The sequence below is a fragment of the Photinus pyralis genome, unplaced genomic scaffold (genome assembly GCF_008802855.1).
Source record: "Photinus pyralis isolate 1611_PpyrPB1 unplaced genomic scaffold, Ppyr1.3 Ppyr1.4_LG1, whole genome shotgun sequence".
In the NCBI taxonomy this organism is placed as follows: Eukaryota; Metazoa; Arthropoda; class Insecta; order Coleoptera; family Lampyridae; genus Photinus; species Photinus pyralis.
The window spans coordinates 65,155,070-65,173,351 of record NW_022170249.1 but is presented as its reverse complement, the minus strand read 5'-3'; the positions used below and the strand labels follow the sequence as shown (position 1 = coordinate 65,173,351).

At 35.5% G+C, this 18,282-nt stretch overlaps 1 protein-coding gene across 2 annotated transcripts; it reads right to left on the bottom strand.

Annotated features, from left to right (window-relative positions):
• Window positions 1-60: 60 nt before the first annotated feature.
• LOC116170132 (guanine nucleotide exchange factor rei-2-like) lies at window positions 61-8,687 on the bottom strand. 2 transcript variants are annotated; one of them, XM_031486321.1, is made up of 6 exons: window positions 8,135-8,687; window positions 7,914-8,085; window positions 7,792-7,857; window positions 3,598-4,250; window positions 2,955-3,198; window positions 61-2,904 (listed from the first exon to the last, which is right to left on the bottom strand). In XM_031486321.1, the coding sequence occupies exons 1-6, from the start codon at window positions 8,490-8,492 to the stop codon at window positions 2,778-2,780; spliced, it is 1,620 nt and encodes a 539-aa protein (XP_031342181.1). In that variant the 5' UTR covers window positions 8,493-8,687; the 3' UTR covers window positions 61-2,777. The 2 variants fall into 2 exon arrangements, with proteins under 2 accessions (XP_031342181.1, XP_031342188.1); XM_031486328.1 differs by lacking the exon at window positions 7,792-7,857.
• Window positions 8,688-18,282: the final 9,595 nt, after the last annotated feature.

The following is an 18,282-nucleotide window of genomic DNA, read 5'->3' as shown; positions in this document are numbered from 1 at the left end:
CTCATGCCTCTTCGAGGAATAAACGAGCAGTACATAGGCAGTATAAAAACACCATATAAATCTTTGGTAATTTGAACTTTATCTACAGAAAAATGTATAGCGTTTACAGTTGTATTGCTTAAGTTTAGGTAAACACTACATTGGTAAAGCATTTAGTTTAGTAGAGTCTGATTTACATTTTGTCGATGAAGTCACGCAAATAAGTCCCTTACACATCTATCAATAAAATAAATTACACTATTTTGTACTTCCCTCCACTATAATGATATAAATTTGTATTATGCTATCTGGCAAATCTTTACAATTTATCTACTACCACAACCTCATTTGCATAGTGTTGTATATACAAGATGGGGCACCACATGCATGTTTTAAGACAAATCCCTAGTTCAAAACCACCAAAGCATGTGAGCTAAAAGATAAAAATAGTATCTATGTAAAAATGGAACGCAACTTTACAGGCAACATATTGCAAAAGGGCTATTTGTAATTACATAAATTAATCTGAATGTTTTCTTTATATCCACAAACTTGTAACATCTATACTCGAGTCCCACATATGTTGGAAATTAGAAAGTGGTTGGGGGCTCTAATTTTATTGGATATAAAGGTGATATGCAAGTGTCGGAAAAAAACAAATTTCATTTTCTATACAGACACAAGATGCCCCATCATATATACCTAACTTTCTTAAATATGCACTGTAGATAATACTATTAGTCCAGTCAAATGGTTTTGGAAAAAAAACAAAAAGAGGACTTTTGCATTGATGCTCTTTTATGGTTGTTTGACTACAGCCACACATTCTATTTTCCCAGGCTATGTTATGAGCCATACCTGTAGGTCAGACAGTTTTGACCCACATCTTTGTTAGAGGTTTGAACTTATATGTTACGGTTCAATCTATGTACCTGACAGTTAATTACCATAGAAATAAATATGTTCACCTAGCCCGTCGCACCTGACTTTACAGTTCAGGGAACAAAGGGCAATGCAATTCTTATGGGAGTTTTTGCGCGGCGATACCGATTTTGATTTCCAATGTGAAAAGTCATTTTAATGCGTTTGCCCACGTTCAAATTCTGGAAGTTGATGAGATATGGGTATAAGGTCGAAAGAGCAAAAGCGTGATGTGCTGAAGAGGTGAAGCTAATTGAGATTCTTCTCAGAATGGCTGCTATGAATGGTGACAATAGTTTCAGCTCCACTACCGTCAAAATGTGGTCAGCACAGTTCTTTTTTGGGATACCCTTTATATGATAATTCCATACAACTCTTCATGTATTAACACTATTGTTATTTCGTACTATTTTCTTACAGTGGATCGCGGAGATGTCGTGTATCTATTTTTTCCCGTTCCCGCGATGCTTTCGAAGTACTTACACCTTTAAAGAAACCGACATTCTAAATGTCAAGGCTATATCTGCCATCGTTTCAACTGTAAAACGTAAAATCTCGTTTTTTCCGTTCCCGTGGGAATTTCGGGAAGTGTTTTACTAAATCAGAAACCTTCGCGGGCATACGTTAAAATTCAAAAATATCCACCAAGCTTTTTAATTATCGCCTAATGAACTGAGGGTTATTTTCATGTTTAAAGGATTTCCAGATCCCAAATGGCGCTGGGAGTCGAATCTCTTTTTCGCTATAGGTACGTATGTCATCTTGTGGTAGGAATTTTGGGAAAGAATCATAAAATCAGAAGGATACTCCTACACTATCCATAAATCAATTAAAAGTTAGTTTGCGCTAGATCATACTGTATGTACTTAGACATAAAAGGACAGAACCGCGCTTGCGCAGCTGCTATCTCTGCTAGTCACAGAAGATGTTTTAAATTATGTTTTACGCTCCGTATGTTATAATTTGAATCTCAGCAAATGTGGCGTAGTAAAACACAAAAGAGCAAAACTGCAAAGATTCTCCAAACCTGTCCGTTATTATTTTTGACTAGACTATACAGTAAACTAGAAATTTAACAAATTATCAACATACAGTATGTTCCGAGTCACGTATAGTATAGCTTAGTATATCACATCTTGGCATGCTACGCTATGCCTCAAAAGCATATTTCATAACTTTGACTATTTATTTGATGAAATACGCTCACACTAAAATCAATTAAGGCTTTGTTAGCGCTAGATCATACTGTATGGAGGTGCCCAAAAACATGACATTTTTTTTAACAAGCGCAATTACCCATTTCAAGTTAGGTTTCCTATCAAATTACTTCATTTGAACCGCACAGATTAAATGAAGACTAGATTGTTCACAGCGTTCACAGTGCACGAGTACCAAAACTACAAACTGCAGTAATTGTAGTTATCTGTCAACCAGCTTGACCTAGTGCAGTAGATGCCCAGCTACGGCTATGATTACGATGGTTTTTGTGTAAATTGGGTTGGGTTGACAGAACAGTCTTGAGTGAAATTTCCGCCACTTAATAAAAAAAGCCTAATATAATACATTGCGTTGTAAACAATTTTCAAAATGTCATGTTCATGTAATATTGGCCTAAAATTTTCAGTCAAAAAGTTGAATAGAACTTTACCCTTGTTTTCCTTAAACATAAAAACAAATTGCCACAGAATTAAAATTAATATCACCCTTTTGGAATTGTATTAAAACATAAAACTCCAAATGTGTACTTAAAGCTCAAGCAAAGAATACTGCAGAAGGCAAAAAAATAGAATGCAGGGCACTACTTTCTGTAAGTGTATGGATTTATCACCCTGTACATAGACCTAAAGAAACAATACTTTCGGTAGAGGAAGAGCAATTTAGCGCTGACTAGAAGTGCAAGGTAAAGGAACAATTTCTAAGATATTTGTTCCCAACACTTGCTCGCAAACTAAATCCTTATCCAGCATAAGAGAATTTATTTGATCCTCATTCAGCATGTCGACGCTAAAAGACGGAAAAATGTAAGTGGAAAAATTAAACACGAGCACTGATACCTTGCCAAACTTTCTGTGTCAGAGGAGTCGTCTTCCGCTGTTAGGTAATTAGCAGTTCGTTCTAAGGGGCTGGGTAACTTTTTTGAACCGACCTTACCTTTATCTTCGGTAATACCGAGTTTTGGCTCACTATTGCGCCTCTCGGTTAGCGAGCTAATATTAAGCATCATCATTCCTTGTGAAAAGATCTCCTTTACCTTTTCGCCGGTTGGGCCTAAAATATTGTCCAAACTTTGACGTCGACCTGAAAATTGCCACTTGAAATCATTTGTTCACTTTTTTTAGAATTGTTACTATAAAGCTGAATCAAAAGGTTAACCATGGTTTCAAGATATCTGCCTCTTTGAACATAGATTGGAAAGCTAGATTCTGCAAAATGCTCATGGTGTTCCTCAAAACGCCCAAATAGCGCGGGCGGTACAATAAACTATGAGCTACTTCACTTTTGGAAAGGAGGGGGTATTAATCTCTTAATTGTTATCAAAATGCACCAATTTGTGAGAGAACCGGCCTGACAAATGTAAGAACAGCTCTATATAGATTCTTCATGGTTCTCAGACAGGTCTTGATTGGCTTAGGGCACGCACTTAACAAATGGTTAACCCTTTGCCTTAAATAATGAGATAGTTTAGTAAAGCCTTACTAGAATTGAGACAATCTGCATCGTTTTTCGCCGATGATCTCGTTATCCAATTAGATATGGACGAGTCCAACTTCATTTTCGACCGTATCGAACTAAATTCGTGCTCAATCTTCGGATTTGGCAAAGTCTTCTGCCTCACCAACTTCGGTTTATCGTCTTCATTGTCCACATCCAACCTTTTATACGGTAAATCTTCCTCCGGACTTGACACGTCGAGATTAATCTCGGTCCATTCGTTGGAGCGACTATTGTGAACTTCGCAATCGGATTTTTCGCTTTGTGATATGGGCGACATGGACGAAGAGCCATTTCCTAAATTTAAGCTTTTGTAACCTTCTACGTCTTCCATTTTATTGCTTATTGGCGATAGAATATGATTTAATTTGCTAGGAAGACTTTTGTATTCGTCTGCGAAGTGGTTGCTTTCGGAAATCTGATTCGCCTGATGGTGATTCGTCATCGCTTTTGTCGAATTTAGAATCGCGTTTGATTTATTTCGTGATTTGTGTATCTCGTCAGATATTTGTTCTAAATTCCGAAGAGCGTCCGCGTAAGTCAGTTTCGAAGAAGATACTAGTGAATCTAAATGTTCAACCTTCATTTTTTGATGTTCCAGCATTTGGTTAAATTGAGCTTTCATTTCAAAGTACGGTCTAGAAAGATGTCACAATTAAATGACAATTTGCGATTACGCAAACAAATCAATGCGTAACTAAGGAGGAAGTCACTAGCGTAAATTTGGTGTACCTACACTCAGTAATTAAAGAGGGGGTCATTCGGTTGTGTAAAAGTAGCAGATGAAGTCTCTCAGCAATCGAGGAGAGATCGCAAGATTTCAATTGGAATAGTTTTCTTATTTCGAATTATAAGATCAGCTCAAGACATGTAAAGTTATTGTGTAAAATTTTACGACCAGTTCTTCAACGGAGGAGGGTTTAGTAAAGTTGCGTTTTAATATACACAAAGGATTCCTATTATACACTAAGCAGTATAAGTAAATTAAAATTCTTTAAAGCTTTATTTCGAACGCGAAAATAAGTGTGATGACTGAACGCATACATCAATACGAGATAAAAAAAAGCGTTTCGTCGTATTCGAGACGCAGTAAATAAATATCACGAGATACGCGTATATTTAAATCGTCTTAAGTGGTGAACTTGAAACTAAAAAACTGTCAACATTTCAACAACAAACTAAATTCAATGGGTTCCATTCTTGGAGACGTCGTTATAAAGGTATTTTTGGTGCAAGTGCTTACTGAGGATTTTCTAAGAATACTAAACAGTAACAAAGTAAACTGAGCACACAGATCAAAGCATGAGAAATTAATTTCCACTTACAAATAACAGGCAAACATCCCTTGTAATCAAGAAAAATTCCCACTTGAAGTATTACCTATTAATTACCAGAAGAAATCGGCGGGTTTCCAAGTGCACTTTTCCTGAAAAAAAAACATCTGATACCATCTGTATTATAACCATCCAGTTGTTCCTAGAGCTTCTATCCATTCCATGATCGACAAGACTTGTAGTCCAAGGTTAGTTCTATTATTTTTGTTTATGAACTAATGTAAAAATGTAATTTAGAATTAAATATTGTTGTAAGTGATTTTTTATTCAACAATTTCAATACAAGAATTTGCAAAATTCAAAGGTTCATTTTCTTACTGAATTTATTTGGTAGAAAGTAAAGAACTATTTATTATTAGAAATAATTAACGAAATTATGAAACTATACATTACCTGCATATAAATAAAGCGAGTGGTCAACTGTCAAATATGGTACACTGGTTTAACACTGCTTTAACAGAATTAAAATTGTCTGGAATAAAAGTCTGGAATAAAAGGCGTATTCTTCAAAAAAAGGTGTCTGGGTTTTTGTCTTTCAAGATAAGCGAAGAAAGGAACCGTGTATCTGTATGCTGTTTTGTTAGACGGCAGACAAGGTTAACCTTTAAAAGAGTAAGCACATATTACATGAGTGCGAAAAAGTGGCTATAAAAAACGTACTTATTAAAATTCAAAAGCTGCCAGAGAGACGAGGTAATACCATAAAGACTATTAAAGCAAAATTTTAATTTCAATACAGCAGAACATTGACGTTTTATTCCAATGCATAATAATGATATCGCCTTTTATTTTTCGAAAAATTGGAGCCGGTTCGAAATACGTATGGACATCGGAAATTGGAATCAATTGCAATCCGAAAGCAATCTAATCCATGTCAGTTACTGTAAGTTGTTTTGAATATTTTGCATTACATAAATTGCTGGCCGGTTATTTTTAGGAATTTTGCATATTGAATTTGAGTAAAGTAACTTTGATGTTCCTAAAGAAATCGACCTATGGGAACCATTTGTATTAAAAAAAACGGTATTGTATTTCATTCATAGACAAGAAGTACACACAAGCAAAATAGTTTGGGTATTTTGTTTCAGTGATTGGGAATTTTGTTTAGCATTGAGAAGGCGTTGCATATTTTGAATAGGGGAATGTACCAATAACTCATACAGTAAAGATAAAATCTCGGATAAAATATTCAAATTAAATAGGTACATGTGATCACGAAGTATAGGGATTGCATTTTTTACATATTTCTTTTTATGGGTCAAAATACTGTATTGTGTAAAAAAAGTGTAAAGAAAAATGGAACTCGATCGCCTTTGTGTTTATTAATATACGCTATTAATATACCCTAACCGCCCACCAAAATATGATTTCGATATAGCTCTCTGAACTATGGGGCAATTAATATTAAGCTTGCATTCAAACCAAGTATAATGAAACTTGACGAAATATAAGCCTTTGATCGAAGTACCAAAATAACCCACGCATCAATTGCCAAAACATGATTCTCTGAACTGAGCGAAGGTCAGATGCCAAATGTAACTGTCTGGCATACGTGTCCCTTTCTCCTCTCCCACTTGTATGTAAAAATCTTCCCAACAATTATTGAGAAATTGCATTTCTTAGTTTAATCACGATTGAATGTGTGCCATAATGGTCTACACCTTTTCCACTTTTATTCGAGAAGTTGTAAATTGTATTTGAGAATTGTTACTTGTATTTGAGAAAACGTCAAAGTAGATGAGAATAGTCAGTTGGATTTGAGAAAACATCAAATGTATTTGAGAATAGTCAATTGTATTTGAGAAAGTATCATTTAATTTTATTGTATTTCAGAATGTAATATTATTCCTAATGAATTATAATTAGGAATCCAATTTTTATAATTCCGCTACTGTATGTAGTCCCGCAACAGCAGCAGCAGCATCAGGCTATGTTATACATGTGATTTTGTTATTGATTCTCAAATACTTAATTTTACCATTTCTTGAATACAATTTACTACTCTCAAATTCATTTGATGCCTTCTCAAATACAAATCACTATTCTGAACTACATTTGTTGTTTTCTCAAATACATTTTACTATTCTCAAATACAATTGATACTTTCTCAAATTAACTTGATAGTTTCTCGAATAAAAGTGGAAAAGGTGTAGTGGGGATCACTTGACGCTCATAGTAGCAGGGAGGGGTTTGAAAAAATCACGAAATATTACAAGGGGTGGGGGAGGGGGTGTAGTGTGATAATCGCGTGTATTTATTCTTTCGCTAAAAGGCGCCATTTCTAAACCTGAAACCTTAATGCCTATCTGGACATTTTGATCATGGTCCTAAATTTTTCAGAATTAAATTAGGTTATAGGTAGTAGGTACTTACTTGTATTTAAACATATTCTGAACATTTTAAAGATACCTTGTACTACAAAAAAATACACGTGATTGTAGGTACCCACAGTAGGGGGAGTTAGTCTTAAACCGCATCATGAATCATCACCAAGGAGGAGCGGGGGGTTATAGGTAATGCAGGAATATGCCAGTATTCCACAACTATCTTTAGAATGTATACCAAATGCCACAGATCAATATATAATTATCTACTCTTACAGTGCATAATAATATGCACTATTGCATTAAGTATTAAGGAACTTCAAGAAAATACTGGCATTTCAAAGGAAAATCCTGTGCGCAAGGATGAAAAATTGCATTTGAAACATTTTGAAGTATTTCACATATTATAGGGTACAAATTTCAGTAGCAAGGGCATTTTTTAGAGTACTTAATTTTTCCAGTGATTTCCCCCTCGTTTTGTAAACTTAAGAGTGTACAAACGAAAGTAAAAAACTACTTACAAAAAAATTAAATCATGTCTGTAGGCTAAACTACTCATAAGCATAAACGAACGTCGAATGGATAAACTAAACAGAAAAACGTGAAATAAAATTAAAAGTTGCCCGTGCATATTTAAGCTGACCTGCTTTTAGCAATGGCACGTTTTAATTCCTTTTGCAAGCTTTGCACCTTTGCATTTGCCGCCTCGTGCTTAACATACGCAATTCTATGCTCCTGGCCGGCAAGTGCGCGTTCTCTTTCGGCATCGTTAACCCTTTGCGTAGCGTGATTTAGCATTTCCTGCCATGCCGGATCTGTAAAAATCTACATCAAAAGACTGACTAATCGAAATGTGCTCCAAACCTAAAGTTCTACCACCTAACCCTTGCTCAGCTAAGTAGACCATTTCACGAGCGGCACTATGCGCACTATTGGCTCGTTCGTACCGCATAGCAGCGATTTGTGTCTGCTTTAAGGCTTCATTCGCACAAAAGCGTGCTTCGTAATAAGGCTTCGCCCGTTCCACGCACAAACCCAATTTTAATCTCAGCGTATCCACTTTCGCCGTGCTCTCACATAGTAACAACCTGAAAGCGGCTCGACATTCGTCCAACTCAACTTCCAATTTATTGATTTCGTCTGTGGCATTGTTTAACCGTTCCAATTCGATTTGTACCCTGGGATCAACCGTATCAACATATTCGGCACCATTCTCGCACATTCTATATTACAAAGGCGTATTGTCGATTTGTTATTGCGAAAATTTATTCAGGCCTAAACCTACTTAGCGATGTTGGTAATAAATAACGATTGTTTATAACTAAACACATTTTTAATAAATAAATAATGGGTGACAAAAATTATGTCAACACAGCCGTCACAGCTGTCAGCTGTCACAGTCAGCTGTTGTCTATTGTTGGGTAGTTTGGCCAATAGATGTCTGCAACGCATGTATGAATACAGGGTACCATAAAAGTTTGCGATTACAGTTAAGAAAAACTGGTGGCCTACACACAGGTACAAGTGAATTCAAAATAAATTCTTTATTACAAACGCAAACTTTGGTGATATCTAGGTTTTTTCGAACCTTAAGTTAGACCTCCCTTTCTAGGTAAATTTTCCTATGCATTTGGAAATTTAAAACATGGTGGCACTTCAGGAAATATAACTTCATTATTAATGAGCTTCTAGAGAGTTCATAATTTTCCGATGTCTGCCCGTCTGTCTCAAAAATGAATGGACCGATTAAAAATCCTTTCTTCCTTCCAAGCCTTTTTATATACTTGTGATGGTGATTGACCATTTTTCAGTGTTCTTATCGCCTCCATCACCTACTTCTCTACAGTCTTTCTTTCTCCATGGTTATTTGACCTCTCGTCTTTTTTCTCCATTCCTTCTTTTTTTTCTTCTTCATCCACTGGGGTTTTTTGTTCGTTAACAGTTCCTGAAAGTACTTTCTCCACCTACTCAATATACTGCTGACCGCTTTGTAATTTTTTCTCTTCGCTCAGCGATTTCAGTATTGGAAAGAATATTTTTTGGTTTCCCTTGCTGCCACTTTCGAGTTTTCTACCAAATTCTTGACACTCTGCATGCTTGGCTTCTCTAACTGTGTTCTTCATTGTGTCCCCTTGTTCCTTATACTTATTGTACGTGTCTTCTGATTTACTGTTTAGATATGTTTCCACCTCAGTTTCCTTATCTTCAGGGGCGGACTGGCCCGGGGGGGGCGGGTGGCGATTGCCACCTGGCCTGTACGTCATAATGGCCCGTTGGAAATTTATAAGTATGTGCTGTATTTAGTTTCTTGCACTATTAATAAGTTATTAACACGTTTCTCTAATTGGGGTTGATGTTAGGTTGTTAAAAAATTAAAAAATTCTGTTTTAATTGAAGTGTTTTACAATGAATTTATCATTTTTTGTCGTAGCATGAAAGTGATGAAATACAATGATAGGCGACGCGCCTCGTTTGGATTGTATATTTTGTTACTTTTAATTATCAGCTGCAATTTAAAAAAAACCTGTATTGTAATTGATTTCCGAAAAAGGAGTACTTTAAAATGAAGCAAAAAATGTTTTTGTGGTGCACCGCAGAGCTACCCCCCCGCCACCTTCATTACTACACTAATACTTTAATGGCCCGTAACCTATGCAATTCCACCTGGCCCGCCCCTGACTAGAAACCAATTTCGAAAGAAAATTCAAAGGGCTGTAACTTTTGAACTAGAAGCCCAATCTTGGAACTGTTTGAAATTATGGATTCTACAGGCCACATTCTATAAGAAAATTGTTTTCCGGGTCGATCTGAGACAATTTTTTTTTCAGGGCGCAAAAAAAGGCAGTGTATAACCTTCCTTTTTTACCAAAAATTGACTGCACCAAAATTTCTCGGGAAAACACTTTTTCTTATTAATTTTGGTGCGTAGAATCTAAAACAATTCGTACTTTTTCGATCGGACTTCTCAATCAAAAGTTATGGACTAGAAACCAATTTCGTAAGAAAATTCAAAGGGCTGTAACTTTTGAACTAGAAGTCCAATCTTGGAACTGTTTGAAATTATGGATTCTACAGGCCACATTCTATAAGAAAATTTTTTTCCGGGTCGATCTGAGACAATTTTTTTTTCGGAGCTCAAAAAAAGGCAGTGTATAACCTTCCTTTTTTACCAAAAATCGACTGCACCAAAATTTCTCGGGAAAACACTTTTTTTATTAATTTTGGTGCGTAGAATCTAAAACAATTCGTACTTTTTCGATCGGACTTCTCAATCAAAAGTTATGGACTAGAAACCAATTTCGTAAGAAAATTCAAAGGGCTGTAACTTTTGAACTAGTAGCCCAATCTTGGAACTATTTGAAATTATGGATTCTACAGGCCACATTCTATAAGAACATTTTTTTCCGGGTCGATCTGAGACAATTTTTTTTTCGGGGCTCAAAAAAAGGCAGTGTATAACCTTATAACCTGCTGTTCGTTTGATGTGGTTGTTTACCCTCTTTACTCCGCATGATTCGTCTGCTGCTGGTGTCAATATCGCTTTTATCTGCATTCCAATTGTCGCTTTTCCTTCCTTTCCAGTTTTCATTCTCTCAATCTTTCTTTCTATGATACGCATATAATTTTCTGCTATTTGTGGGTGTGATTTACCTTTTTGTATTCTTGTTTACTCTTATAGTTACATCTCTGCCCCTGCTTTTTATTTTTCCTACCGGTAGAGAGTGGTCGCTGAAGATTTCTGCTCCTGGCAGCTTCCAAGGCAAGGCACATTCCAAAATTGTAATTCCTATTTTCATGACAATACAAACAGTTCGTAAATAACTATAGGGCACTACTTAGAGCATGTTTTAGTATACACTGGCGACATGGTGTTCATTTATTTTCAAAGATATCAAAAAATAATTTTAACAAACCCTTGGTGATTGTTTCTCATCTTTCTACCTCAACTTTGTTATTTCTTATGGATGGATGGATTGGATTTTTATGTCACTAGATAGAGAAAACCAGTTACAAAATCCTTGACAGAATAGCTTCCTAGCTCGAAGCAAATATTTAACAAAAAAAAAGTGTTTGACAGTCTTACATCCTTTATGTCTAATGAACACTGCCGAAAGTCAAATTAATTTGCTGTATATGCCGCTTTATTACTAAACACTAAATTGTTTAAAGTCCCACGAGACCTCTTACAGAATTCAATGTTATTTGGATGTTATGACGTAACTGAAAATTGCTTTCTGTTTTTGCAATGTGCTCGATTTTCAGTCGTTTGTCTGTCTGTCTGTCTATTTGCTTGTTCCATCGAGACCTCAGACCCTGGGTCACCTAAAAACTTGGAATTTTCGCTAATTGATAGCTGCTGTGGTCTATATTTGCCCGTTACTAATCATTTACAGTTGTGTTACGCGACAACACCCACGAGGGGGTTTTGAAAAATTTGTTTAATTTTTGTTCATCTTTATTTATTGATTATATTTATTTTTATTTATTTTAATTTCACAAGGCATCATGTAAGTAATTATTGTAATTCTCAGTTTTTCATTAGGTCTTCCAAAGAATGATTAGTTTTTTTTTCTCAGTTTGTAATAAAATCTGGTACAATTGTTGTAGTTAATACATAAAAAAATAATGTATTTCAAATACCTTATATAAAAATTTTAAGTTGTTTTTTTGAAAAAAAAGTTCGATGCCGTTGCGCGCTCCAAAATGTTTTTCCAAAAATCCCGCCCATTAGTTTTCGTTTCTGCCTGCCTATAATATATATAATTTCAGGAATTGATCCTGGTCCATTTTCTGTCTCTGTCTCTTTCTCGGACTTTAGTCGAATGTATCAATGTTCATTCGCATGTAGGTACTCAAAAAACCATAGATGATCTTTTTTAGACCATTAAAAAAGTTATGGAATTCACCAAACTGACTTCGCTTCTTATTCAAAGGATGTATTGCCTTCTTCTTTTAATAGAGTACCACCCTTATACTAATACTAGTGTTAAATAAAATATCATCTTCGTCCAATGAAGGAGAACTCTGTTTCCTATACGCTGCTGTCAGTACTTGAAAATAAATTGCATTCAAACGTTAGGGGATGTCTAATTCTATGTGCGAGGCAGGGGCGATCCTACCGTACGTCGTTATGGCCATATAGAATTACTTGTCCCTCGATAGGTTTAACAACTATCGGCTCATAATTTCGTTTATTTATCGGGCAGCGCTTTTATTACGACATTTTTTGAAACATTCTCAGATAAACGGCGTAAAATAAATAGGTACGTTTTTACTAATACTTCTACTTATCCTATCCAAAATATAATTCTGGGTCGATCTGGATACCCAAAAATTTCACAGATAGCGAGTCGACATATAGTGGGGTCTAAGTGCAATCAATAAATTGTAGGAAGATGCAAATAATATATTTGAAGTTCATTATCAAAAGTTATCAGTTATAACTAATTTCGTAGGACTAAATATGTGCAAATTATCGATATTTTTGGATTACGAGACATACGCATTTTAATTGAGATATTTTCACTAAATGCTGTTTTTTTAATCCATATAAACGTATTTCATTTAAAAAAAGTCAGTTTGCCGTTTGAGAGCAATCGATCTAGTGTTCAAATAAAAGATTTAAGTTATTAAGCTATAGTCCTGAAAATAGCTGCAAAGTTTTCAGATTAAATGAGTCAGTTAATTTGGCTAGATATATTAGAGTTCAATTAATATAATAAATAAATAGTTACATATTTTTCGATGGAGCCATATAATTCTATTTTTGAGCTACAGTAATGTGCAGCCTTTGTTTGAACTGAGAGTATGTTTATGCGGAAAATTGTGGAGAGCAACGGGATCAAGTTTGACTAGACTAGAATACAAATCAACAACAAATTGCAGCATTTATCATAGCAAAGTCGAATAATTTAAACATCCTATAAAATTTATGTGATTTCAGTTCCGTATAATCGCATGATACACGATACCCTTTAACCTTTCAATTGCTCTAATCCACAATAAAATAGGGGTATCGTTAGAAGGATAGGTAATGCTAGGTTTCCAACCGCTTCGCCATGATCAAAACGTGCTCGGTACTGTTGTTGCTAAAAAGTTCGATGCAATGTACAGTGCCTAGTTTCAAAAACAACATAATAAAATAATAAGGTAAATTCCCTGAACTGCGCCTTCATGCTTTGCAGTTGAAAATTCTACCTTTAAATCGAATGGTGCCGGGTAAATTTAACCACCAATTGTTTGGCTTTCACCATTTACCTTGACTGTGTTCTTTTTGAAACTAGGTACTGTACATTGCATCGAAATTTTTAACATCAACAGTACCGAGCACGTTTTGTTCATGGCGAAGCGGTTGGAAACCTAACACTACGTATCTTTCCGACGGTACCCCATTTTATTGTGGATTTTATCATATTGGGGCAATTGAAGAGTTAAAGGGTATCCAATTATCTCTCGATTGCACGACACTGAAATCAAATTATCGTTTATTTAGTAATTTAGACAAACGATAAGACTATTAATAGTATCCTATATTGATTTTTGTACTTCGTGGACTAAATCGACGTGTTTTGTCATTCATTTAAGGGACTGAAGTGTCACTTTTTCCTGGGGAAGAACCCCCCCTCCAGAACCATCATTAGGTCCCGAACCGGCCTGTAGGATTACATATAACACAACCAAAAAGGAGATTCAGGGAAAACTCACGAAAGAGCATTGCAGACATTGGTCGAAAATTCCAGGACAGTTCCATTCCAAGATCTTTCTGCAAACCCCAACCAGAGAATTAGCATCGTAGGGTGAAGATAAACCTTGCGACAGAAATTGTCACAAGCCACTGTCGTTTGACCAACCACCTGCACAAAATGGGACTGACTAAGATTCCGTTATGCAGGGGGGTTGTGGTGAGGAAGAAGTCGAGTTAATTGGCCTACACCAATTTCGTAATACAGGCATTGTTACCTACGGTAGATAGTGGCCAAGTATTTTTAGTGCGATTTTCAAGATCGATGCAATTAGAAACAATGGGCTGAATACGGATTTTCCTAGAAGACGACAATTATTTCGATTTGTGAGGGGTTCGTTAATTAAACTGGGCATCAGGCGTCTATTGGGTATATTGCACAACGTTCACATAAACCTACATTTTTATTACCCATACTCCAATTAGGCACCTTGCAAAACTGTTAAGGAGCGTGTACCTACTTAATAATATTTAGCGGTTACACTTACACAATTAAAGAAATTTTGAGAGCGCGTCTATGTCTGCTACCTCATGCATGAAATAGTCGTCTGCAATTACACATTTATTAGACACACATTCTTCCTTCGTACTTCATAATATTTCACTTTACAAAGAAATTCTGAAATGTATTCCACTTTCTGACTTCGGAGTGACATTTTTGGTTCCCAAATCGTTAAGAATGAAAAATTTTAAAAGTACCCATATTTTAGGCAGTTGACCTTGAGAGAATTAAAGGAATAATTATTGTAGATTCAAGACAGGGAGCTACAAGTTCTAGGTCGAACTTTCACATACTTTCTTTAGCGATGACTGGCACTGCATCGTCTTAGGTTACCTACGACGAGCAACTTTCTTTAACTATACGTACTTTGTGAAGATAAACGGCTGGCCTTTGATTATGAAATTAATAAGCACCTATAAGTTTTATTTAAAGTAAAAAAAACACAGTAGTTTAGAGTGTCTCAAAACCTTGTGCGCACAATTTCTCCTACAAGTGTTGGTGCATATAGTTTCTCCAAACAGTAACCAAACAGAATTATTAGCATTTGCAAAACAATTACGAAAGCGACAGTTTTAATTTCTTTTACAACTACTAGAAGAAAGACTATTCTGCTTTTGCAAATTCTGAAGACGGAAACACAAAAAGAAATTTAACATGACTTCGCCTTAAACGAATTTGCACTATTGTAAATTTCTCCACGTGACGTTTGGCCTACATTGAAAATTTAGATATAATTATTATGCTTGACTTTATGATCATTCGTCTTCTCTTCTATAATACAATGATATACGTTTCCTGGTGAAAACTTCCAGTAAAACAATAACTTTTGTTTTGCGCTAATTTCCATTGCAATTATTAAAATAAATACTAAGCGCATTAATCTTTTTATGTAACAACCCACCCTTTGTCGTCGATCTTTGAAATTATGAAGAGTTGAGTCGCCGTGGCGCCAGATGATTAAGAATGTGGGTTAGTTTCTCTCACAGTCCAATTTCTACTGTTTGAAATATTTTTGTTTTCCCCCCACGAGACGAAGTCGTCTTTCCCGACGTTCGAAACTTTAATTAATAAGCTATGAAGATATGGAATATCGACGGCAATTTTGGCAGCGTAAGGGTAAGTCAACTCGAATTGTGGATTGGCATAAAAAAAGGTAGCATGGTGCCTGATGCTAGGGAAAATTATCCATTAGTTATGTTAGGAAAAGATTATAATAATACAGTACAGCGTTTTTGAGAGCGTTGGGGAAGGGGTCTTACTTAACCCCATTCTTTCCGAAATTCTGAATAAAAACATCATCGCATATACAGTGCGCTCGATGACGACCGCATTTGTGTATGTGAATTTTGGATATGTGTTGCTCTATGCAATGGCGTGCGGTCACTACACCACCCACAACCTGTCCAGCTAGCTTAAAAATAAATCAAAATTGAAACTGAATTTAATTTTTTATAATATTCTCTCCTCGTACACATCCAGAATCTGGTATAAAAAAATCCTAATATGACTTAGAACTTTTCAAGTCGAGAAAGTCGGTAGCCTCGATCAACTTCTGAAAATCACAAATAATTTATTACACAATTTTTGACACCTTAAATAAATCTTGAGCACAACGGATTCGAATAAACCCACAATGACAAAAATTTATTCCGAAAAACTGCAAGAAATAAAAGCTTACAACGCTTGTTTGCGCATAATACCCCGCACGCAGGCGGGAGAAAATTAAAAAATAAGAAAAATCTTAAATTATTTACAGTTTTTTTTTTCTAATAACCGACGAACTGCGTCTTCAACCAAACAACTAGGGAAAACTGCCCGAGATTTAGCGCAAACAAATTTACACTCTCTTTTACCGTCGCAGAACACAGTGGCTTCATTTTTACGTTGATTTCAGTATTTAACGAAACAGCACTTCCACCTTAAGATAAACTCCTTCTTCAGGATCTTCAAAAACGCCGCCATCTTCAAAATACCGACAGATACGAGCACTTCCGTTAATCAAATTTCACGTGATAAAATTCCTTATGGCAAACGACCAGATGTGTCTTACTTCCAACATGTTATCTAAATTGTATAAGTTATAAAAGTGATAAAATTGAAACATGAAAATAATACGCAATTACAAACAATTATAACATGAAAAATAAAGACTGAGATAACAAATTGAAGTACAATAAACCAACTCTGTACTTATTAGTAAATAATCCCCCAGATTTACACTTAACAAAATTAAAATACAGTGATGCATGGATAATCCAAACCCCCAATAATCTGAACTACTCTGTCATATGAACGCGCCAAGTTTGTAAAATGATATCCATAATCCGAACTCCCGTATTCGGTAATCCGAAGTACCGTTTATTATTTTTCTGCAATCCGGAAACGGGTAATCCCAACGGGTCTTGCCATCCTTCTGTTCGGATTATCCATACATTACTGGACTCTCATATACAGGATGTCTTGTCGTTATTTTCGGTGTTTGGAGCGAACTTTGTTTTCAAATAGCAATGCAACGTTTTTATTAAATTATTCGAAAGACTTTTTATCTCTGTGCTTAATTAATATCTTCAACTCTAGGTTTCTCATTTTGGTTTTTCTCACTTTTTCAAATGCGTTTAGATTCTTACTATAACTTGCCAATTTCTCCGTACTCTCGAATTCTTTACGTTCAACAGATCTATAACTCTTTCCAGATGTACAAGATTTATAAAATTCTTCAAGTTCTCAAGTTCTTTCGTTTCCGTGGACTATTTAGGTTACTTCTGTTATTAGGATTTTCATTTTTAACGCATTTCCACAAAAATAAAAAAAATGCGCTATTGTGGCCACTTTGTCCGTCCGTCCGTCTGTCCGTCCGTCCGCTCGTTTTGCGACGCTACTAGTTCTTTATCTTAAGAGCTATTGTTCTACTTTTTTCGCTATTTGGTTCGTTATGGTGTCGAGTCTTGTACCAAGGAAGGAATTTTTTCTGTACCGCTTACAAAAAAAGTTATTGTAAAAAAAACAAAAAACCGTTTTTTACATGTTCCATAATTTTACACTTTTGCCGTTTATTAACGATCCTAGAGATCATTTATAATTTTGCATTGCTATCTGTCGTCTGCCTGTTGGTCTGTCCGTCTGTTCCTTGGTCTGTCTGTCCATCTATCTGTCCGTGTGAACGATAATTTTGTTTAGAAATGTCCGATCGCTTTTACATCTCCGTTAGTTATGAACTGAATTGCATGAAATTCAATATGGGCATAGCTTTAGCCATATAATACGCAATGCCAAAAGTTGAGTCGAATCGATTCAAAATTCACAGTGCCCTTTTCGCATCTCGACCATTTATAAACCGAATTGCAAACTTTTTTACTTATAAAAGTATTTGAATGAAATTTGATACATAGGCACTTGGAATAAAGGAAAATCAAACGCCAATTTCAAAATTTGGTTTTGCGCATGCGCAGTGCCAACTTTTTATTTATGGAAGAATTTAAACGAAATTTGATACATAGGCACTTGGAATAAAGGAAAATCAAACGCCAGTTTCAAATTTTGGTTTTGCGCATGCGCAGTGCCAACTTTTTTATTTATGGAAGCATTTAAGTGAAATTTGATACTTAGGCGTTTGGAACTAAGGAAAATCTAACATTAGTTTCAAAATTTAGGTTTGGGCATGCGCAGTTCCAACTTTCTTATTTAGAAAAGCAATGAAATGAAATTCTCATAAACTGAAATTGAAGTAGCACGCCAAAAATGAATTGCACATATGCAACGCTATCTATC